Source organism: Penicillium expansum (genome assembly GCF_000769745.1).
Source record: "Penicillium expansum strain MD-8 chromosome Unknown contig114, whole genome shotgun sequence".
Lineage (NCBI taxonomy): Eukaryota > Fungi > Ascomycota > Eurotiomycetes > Eurotiales > Aspergillaceae > Penicillium > Penicillium expansum.
This window is the reverse complement of record NW_015971490.1, coordinates 1-7,919: the sequence shown is the minus strand read 5'-3', so window position 1 is coordinate 7,919 and position 7,919 is coordinate 1. Positions and strand designations below refer to the sequence as shown.

The following is a 7,919-nucleotide window of genomic DNA, read 5'->3' as shown; positions in this document are numbered from 1 at the left end:
TACTAGTAAATAAGTAATTAAGTAAATAAACCTCTAAAACTATCTGATTAATATTTAATATATTGATTTTTAGGACCTAAGATAATAACGCCCGGTAGGGAGAGCCCTATACGAAACAGAGCCTACCTATTACCTTAGTAGGTTTAATAACGGTAATAAGCTATAAACCTAAAGCTATTCCTACTGCCTAAATAGGTAAGATCTCTAGGCAGGCGGAGGTAAGAAAAGCAAGAGTTTTGACTGGGTAGTACTAGGCTTAGTACCACCCCTGTGTGTAGGGAGAGATACACAGACACCGGGGATATTAACTAGTAGTTAAACCGTTAATAATAAGCTCCCGGGCTTATAACCTGTTGATGTCTACGATGGTAGACGATGGTGTACAATATGTAAATTGTTGTAGAGTTACTATACAAACTAGGAAAGATGACTGACTATATAGTCAGTAACTATGGGATGGCGAGCCTGTGGCATCTGAGAGATAACAAACATGAACTTTACTGCAGGGCCGAACTTGACCTGGGTACTGTCATCGCTGATGTCGATAGAGTCGAGATGGCGCAGATCAATAACGATAACACCGTCTGCTGTAGAATAGCCGTTGACATCATGGCCGCCAGATCGAATCCGAAATTTCTCTTTTCGGCGAATAACATTCCTCAGACAAGACGCTGCCTCTTCCGCAGTTCTAGGAAGCAAGATTGAGGATGGCTTGTGCCCATATAGAATATTCCAGCCATTGCTGTGTTCCTCGTAGCGGATATCTCCAACACGTATGATCTCCATTGCGGACCAATTTTGGCTGTGGTTCAGGGATAGTCGTTGCTTATATTCAATTTTGATAGAGGAAAAGAGGTTGACTAGGAAGTTAAAGTGGCCTCTTGCTGTTTTTATATCAGATAGAATTCCAAGGACTTCCTTGGTCCATATGCTCGGAATTGGAAGAAGCAAGATTATGATGTAACGAACTTAATCCTACAAGCCAAACCTGGATATACAATTGAGTGTTGTCACACGCTGTAATGCCTCGGTCCTTTTATCGGTTCCATCTTCAGTCTACCGTCTCGAATAGCCGAGTGGATCCTACTCACAGCCTACATTTGGTCACGAGCCATACATAGAGATTAGATCGAGCCTAACTACCCGAAAAGTTGAAAGTGAGCGGATTGAGACTGGATGACCCGTTCCAAACGTTTTTGGTACTGGATCACAAGTATGGCAAAATCCCTACTTAGTTAACATTGCCACGAGTGGGACACGACTCCGCACTTACTCTTCTTTCCCACTTAATTTTCTTTCCCACTTACTCTTCATTCCCACTTACTCTTCATTCCCACTTACTCTTCATTCCCACTTACTGTTCTTCTTCACTTACCTTTCTTCCCCACAAGAGGTACTTTCTGACATGAATCACCCCCTTCCCTTGAGGTCATCCCTCTCGGGAAATGCTTGAACCGATACATTTGAACTATCGGAGATTCAAGCTAGAGCAAACGAATTTGGTTCTTCATTATTCATAAAGTTCTTATGAATAAGCGGGGAAATTTCGGGCTCATCAACCCATTATCAATTCACATCACATCAAATCAGTCTCCAGGTGGCCTGGATTGACCTTCTGCATACCGCATATATTTTATTACCTCGTACTTTTTATTTCCAGTCAATCATTGAAGTCCAAGACATCATATACTAATGATAATAAAATGGACTATTTCGCTGCTTGAAACGCATTGAGATGATAGGATCTGTGGGTATTCATACCAGATTGCGGGGATAGTATGATTTCAATTATGATGGCAGCCTGAGGATGAGCAGAAACAGAGGAATAGGAATCCATTTGAGGAGCTCTTGTCCATTCCAAGTCATTATCCGAATATATCCGGTCGCCTGTGGTTGCTCATCGAATGCGAACAATTTCCCACTTTCATTATTCCCTCCACAAAATATGTGGGGAAAGAACGGATGACTGTTTCTTCTACCCTGGTTTAAATGCTTTGATCTCTTCTTCGTGAATCTACGTTGAATTCAATAAATTGCCCAGGTGGAGCTAAATGAAGTCAAAGCAAATCATTAGCCTTACTTGACAGAGACAGACTTCACAAAGAAACACAAACCTCAGAACGATAGCACACAATGTCACCTTCGATTCCTCGGAACGACATCTTTGACGAGGATGTTCCGATCCTGATTATCGGCGGTGGCCCGTCGGGTCTATTTTTGGCGTTCATGTTGGAGCAACTCGGTGGTCCGTATGCCCCCTCTCTTCTGGGATAAGGTGCCATGCATGAGTTTACATATTAACGGTATGATAGTCAGGTCTTTGATTGCTGAAAGATATGCGGCCAGATTGGCTGCCCCCAAGGCCCACGCCTTGAGCCCTCGTTCATTGGAGATGTGTCGCCAATTTGGATTAGATGTGAATGAAATTCGCAAAGTCGGAACCAGTCGCAAGGATGCCTATTGGGTGAACTTCATCACAAGTTTGGCTTGCGAGCATGTCGGCAAATTGCCCTATGAGCGCATGGACGCTGAAGTCTTAAACAGCACCCCTACTGTTAGTTCCTGATGAAGCCATATTTGAAACCTTCCCAGCACTAATATCGCATTTAGATGATTCATAACATCCCGCAGCCTGCTTTCGAAGAGTTGATTGCCCAGAGGCTATCAAATAGTAGCCTGGTCGAGATTCGCAAGAGCCATAGCTTTGTCAGCTTGAAACAGGTGAGAACCTTTGTCCAATATATGTACCTAGGTATATGTTTTCCATGCAGTAACTTCTAATGAAATCAGTTTGATGATCAGGTTATCACAACAATCGAGGACCGTGTTTCAAAAGAAACATACAAAGTCCGCTCGAAGCATGTGGTTGCCTGTGATGGCGCAAAAAGTGCGGTGCGCAACTTTCTTGGTATCGAGAGCGAAGGCGAGGATTCTTGTAAGTCTGCAGTCTCCTTTTTGGATTTCAATGATTTAGATACTAAAGATCTCATCTAGACGAAACAATGATGACGATCCACTTCAACGCGGATTTACGTCCCATCCTTCAAGAGCAGGTCGGTATGCTCCACTGGGTTATGGATCCGTTGGTATCTGGATTCATTATCGCCTACGACCTGTCCGGAAACCAAGTTCTGATCTGCAGCTTTGACGTGTGTTTTAAATTTCTAACCTCCCGTCCAAAATGGCACTGATATATTTTCTTTTTAGTCCAAAAAGTGTCCGACCGAATCGTGGAATGAAGAGTACTGCCGCAAGGTCGTCGACGCTGCGATCGGTGCGACTGTGAAGTATGACATTCTCAGCTTCCGTCCTTGGATCTTGAGTCGAAAGGTCGCCAAGTTCTACCGTGATAGCCGGGTCTTCCTGTCAGTATCCGTTGCAAATTTTCCGTTTCCCTTGCTCTTTTGTGAAATAGCTAAAATTGTTTCCAGCGCTGGTGATGCCGCTCATTCCTTCCCCCCTACTGGAGGCCTGGGCTTGAATTCAGGGCTGAGTGACGTTCACAACCTGGCTTATAAGCTGGCTGCCGTCCATCATGGATCCGCCATGGACGCTTTGCTGGAGACATATGATGCCGAGCGTCGTCAGGTTGCCTTGGTCAACTCGAAACAGAGTGTGAAGAATGGGAATAAGATTTTTGGATTGCTGAAGACACTTGGCACTACCGATCCTGATGTTGGTGTTGCTCGTCACAACCTATATCACAAGATCTGTGATGAAAAAGCCATGATCGATATCAACAATGGCATTGAGGATCAGCGTGAGCATTTTGACAATCTAGGCCTGCACATCGGTTACGTATACGGCAACAAGCACATCCCCGAAAACGCATCCCTATATGAGCCCGTCTGCGTGCCTGGAGCTCGTCTGCCCCATGCTTGGATCAAGCTTGCTGTCCCCGAGAAGGTGCAGCTTCCTAAAATTGACTCATCATATGTTGGTGGCGAAGCACAGAAAGCGGCGGAAATGACCTACTCTACCCTGGATCTCTGTCGGTTTGACGCCTTCACTGTCCTGGTCTACGAGACTTTCAGCTCACAGATTCAATCCGCCGTGCAAGAGGCACTAAAACAGGTGCCTGCAAGTGTGGCCTCTTCCTTATCGCTGCTGGTGGTAATTCAGGGGGTGGACTTCGCGCTACAGCCTGGCCAGGATAAGTGGGATAATGTGGTGTCGTTGAAGCAGGGACAGGTTGTGCTGGTGCGTCCAGATCAACACATTCTAGCTGTCCTGGATCGGAATGCCAGCGCAGCTCACATTGTAGAGACTTTGAGGGGTCATTTAGCTTGGTAGATAGGTAATATAGTGGCTGCACCATGACTACCCAGGTATGGTAGATGTGATATAAAATCGACGGATCGGGAGTAATTGCTAATTTTTGCATTCGATTTTTGAGTAAACAGACGTTTTTTTGAGGGGATTGTTACAGAAACCACCTCCCTTTGATGACTAGAAACTCAACATAATCGGTAGACGAGCGGCGTATGTCATCCAGTGGCGCACCTTACCCCAAAAGTGTACATAACCTAATTACCTATACCTGAATCCTTTAACCACGCAAAGAAATCCCGTCATCCAGGGGCGTGGTCACCTGTAACAGTGCCCTTTTTCCGCATGCACGAATTGAATACAGTAATCAAAAAACAATCTGAACAGCCAACTTCAAATTCAAACAAGAAAGGAGAAAACTCCAAAGAAGGAGGAAGCAAGACAGCCATAGAAAAGGCGATGCGTGTTACCGAGTCAACGTGCCAACATTAATATCTTACTCAATAGTACTTCAATACCCAATTAGAAATGGATCGCACCGTGTTTCATGTCTACTGACTAGTCATGTTGACAATTGCTGCCTTGGAAGCATTGTCAATCGCCCAATGATCTCTTCCATCTGCGTCGAAATCAACCACCGAGAGGCAGCCGTTTTCAGACCAATCTGCAATGAGTTCAACTCATGTAGCAAACTTACGGAGGTCATTGCATCATCCGTGCCACTTGGATTCAGCGCCTTGACTAGTTCCTCGGCCCCAGCAAAGTTAACGGAGGGGTTAAGTGAAGCAGAGGTAGTAGGAGAAGCTGAAGATGAAGCTGAAGATGAAGCAGATACATATTCAACGTTCTCAGGTAATTGAGTTTTGTCAACCGAAGAATTTTGCGTGATGACACCAGCCCAGACCTCATGCCAGCGGTGGCTTTTGGGGATCTTGATTGTCTTATTGTTCCAAAGGTAAATGGCACTTAGAATCACGGCGGAGGCAAAGAGACAGCCGGGGATATGGATTTCGTGAGTGCGACCGTTGGGGATCTCATCGAGAATACGTATGATGGAAACTGCATGGAGAGCGGCGCGAAAGGCCTCGACGCTTTGGGCCCAGGTGGTGAAGTTGAAGGGGCGTGCCCAGCCTGTGACCGAAATACCGCTTAAAATCTGCGGTAAGTTGTACGCCTCGCAGATGCGGCGGTAGAGAAATATGGTGGGGGTGGAAAGCTCGATGCACACTGCATGCCAGCGAATGAGGGTTTGGAGGGACTCGACGTTGTGGGATGTAGAAAGATTGTTTTCGTATATGTTTATGAGACCTTGGATGATCTGCGAGCATGAAACGGTCCCCAAAGCAGGGCCCCTGATATCATGTAACTCAGCAATTGATGATTGCAGGCCTTCGAGTAAGACCGCAATAGAGACCCGCGAGAGTTGTAATGGTGTCTGAATGTGATCCTTGGAGCACACTTTAATGAATAGCTCTGAAAATGGGATCTGCATACGGTCTAGCCGTGGCATTCGAATGATCCATTCTTCCGCAGTTTCAGCAGTAAATGCAGCATCATAACATACGGCCTCAACTTCATTAGTGAGATGCCGAGCGCTAGTAGTGGAGCCTGATGCCTGCGAAATGAGTCCGTCTAAAATATAGTGTCCGAGTGTTGCTCGGCGTTGAACTTCTGTGGCCACCCACGTCCGCCAGGCGGCGTCCTTGACGGCTGGGTCTGCTTCCAAGTTCGGTATGGCTCCTGGTTGCAAAGCGCCCACTGGGTACATACCAGATATCCTTGCCCAATGGAACCCTAATCCGTGGAAGACAAATGCGGTTGATCGAATTTTGGTATTACTGGAAAGTAATGCGTACGTTTGTCCCAGAAGAGCCGTTGAAACTAGCTGGATGCCATTGCACTGGTCACGCGGCCCTCGCAACTCGATCAAGCTCTGCCAAGAGGTTGCAACCGCAGTATGCCCCAGTTGCCATAGGATCTCTCCTTTCTGGGCGGCATCAGGGAGACATACAAATAGTGACCCCAAAGCAATCATATTTAACAGCAGAGGGGAGATACAGTCGTGCGTAGAGAACGTAGGCTCGTGGATTATCGGAAGACATGGTGATACTCGCCCAAAGTATTCTCTCAAACATGCATCAACGAACGGTGTGGTGACTCCCGTGTTTTGCAAATCATTATTAAGTCTCCTAGAAAGATCATCGATAAGCTTGTGAAGCTGATGCAACGCATGCTGGCCAGCACTCTCCTGGCCATCGGCGGGAGGAATTGAGTGTAAACTGCTCAAAGCCGAGATCATTTGTTGGGAATCATTAAGGGATTCTGCCATGGGCAAGAAGAGCGATGGATCGTTTGGTACATCTGGTATCAGCCAATCAAACAGATTTTCCGATTCAAGCATATAGGGGCCGCCAAGAAGAGATTGGTCAAAGATCCTGGGTTGCTCTATCGAGGTTTCCGCCGGCCCCAAGGAAGTTGGCGAGAATGCTGGTGCCGTGGGAAGTACTACACCGGCGGTCGCAGTTTGCTGCTGTTGTGCAACTGTGGCAGTGGGCCCTTTCTCATGCAGCTTCACGTGCCGGCTCAGCACATCCTGTCTGCCGAAGTATTTGTTGCATTGCATACAGCGAAAAGGCTTCAAATTTGTATCTGTTTTCCATTAGTTACTTTCTTTTTTTCAAAAGGGACTTCTGCCTATTGCTGTGTTGGTAATCGTGGTGACTACTGACGTGTTCTTTCATGTCTCTACGGTTTTGTCAGCCTCGTGGTATGATGTAATGCACATTGAAGCCAACGTACTGTGAGATGCTCTAATTTGGTGAAGGTCTTATCGCACATGCCACATCGAAATTTCTTCTGATTGGTGGGGAACTTAGCCCTTCTTGCAACTGGACGGGAGCCCATATTTGTCAGGAGAGGAAGAAGTAGGATGTGGGGTATGGGAAGTGGGAGAGAAAAACAAGGGACCGGGTTGGGAGAGGAAGAGATGCTTACGTGAAGAACCACATCCGTGCCGCACAGTTGTATATCCGCAGGAACCGAAGCCCTCCTTCCGTTCAGCGAAGCCAGTCAATGCACTTTTGAGAATACTGGCCAATCGACGTTGCACTTGATATAATTGATGCCTTGTTACCAAGGCATCGTAATTCCATGCTGTAACGTATTCGGTAAGCGAGCGGCGCACGTAAGCGAGTGGCGCACCCTACCTAACCTACTAATTTCAAATATATATATCTTAACTAAAACTCTATTAAATTAAATACTCTAAAATTATTATCTATCTAGATATATATCTCTTCTATAACCCTAGTTTTTATATAACCTATATATTAGTTAGACTTCGGCAGAACCCATTTTAGGTCGGAACCTCTAACCCAAAACCCAACCTATTAGGTTAAACCTAATAACCTAATAATAACCTATTTAAACCTATTTTTATATAAAAGATAGGTCTTAACGTTTATAATAATACTAAGTTATTTAAATAAATTACTATTTTTTATAGCTATTCTAGTTTATTTATTAAATATTACTATATTATTATAATATTAAGTTAGAAAATTTATATGATTACCCTAAATTTAAAGCTAATAGGCTTTATATTATATTAATTATAATATAGTAGTATTCTATTAATTTAAGTATTTATT

General features: G+C 45.0%; 3 protein-coding genes across 3 annotated transcripts; 1 reads left to right on the top strand and 2 right to left on the bottom strand.

The window, feature by feature from the left end:
- Window positions 1–417: 417 nt before the first annotated feature.
- Window positions 418–786, bottom strand: PEX2_037820 (FAD linked oxidase, N-terminal; the record flags this gene model as incomplete). Its single annotated transcript, XM_016741057.1, has 1 exon — window positions 418–786. The coding sequence occupies one exon, from the start codon at window positions 784–786 to the stop codon at window positions 418–420; it is 369 nt and encodes a 122-aa protein (XP_016593683.1).
- A 1,347-nt stretch (window positions 787–2,133) lies between these two features.
- On the top strand, window positions 2,134–4,293 carry PEX2_037810 (Monooxygenase, FAD-binding; the record flags this gene model as incomplete). Its single annotated transcript, XM_016741056.1, has 7 exons — window positions 2,134–2,245; window positions 2,313–2,554; window positions 2,611–2,721; window positions 2,791–2,935; window positions 2,995–3,149; window positions 3,208–3,365; window positions 3,432–4,293. The coding sequence occupies 7 exons, from the start codon at window positions 2,134–2,136 to the stop codon at window positions 4,291–4,293; spliced, it is 1,785 nt and encodes a 594-aa protein (XP_016593682.1).
- A 538-nt stretch (window positions 4,294–4,831) lies between these two features.
- PEX2_037800 (fungal specific transcription factor domain-containing protein) lies at window positions 4,832–6,892 on the bottom strand (the record flags this gene model as incomplete). The annotated part of the gene is made up of 1 exon (XM_016741055.1): window positions 4,832–6,892. The coding sequence occupies one exon, from the start codon at window positions 6,890–6,892 to the stop codon at window positions 4,832–4,834; it is 2,061 nt and encodes a 686-aa protein (XP_016593681.1).
- Between the last annotated feature and the right edge of the window lie 1,027 nt (window positions 6,893–7,919).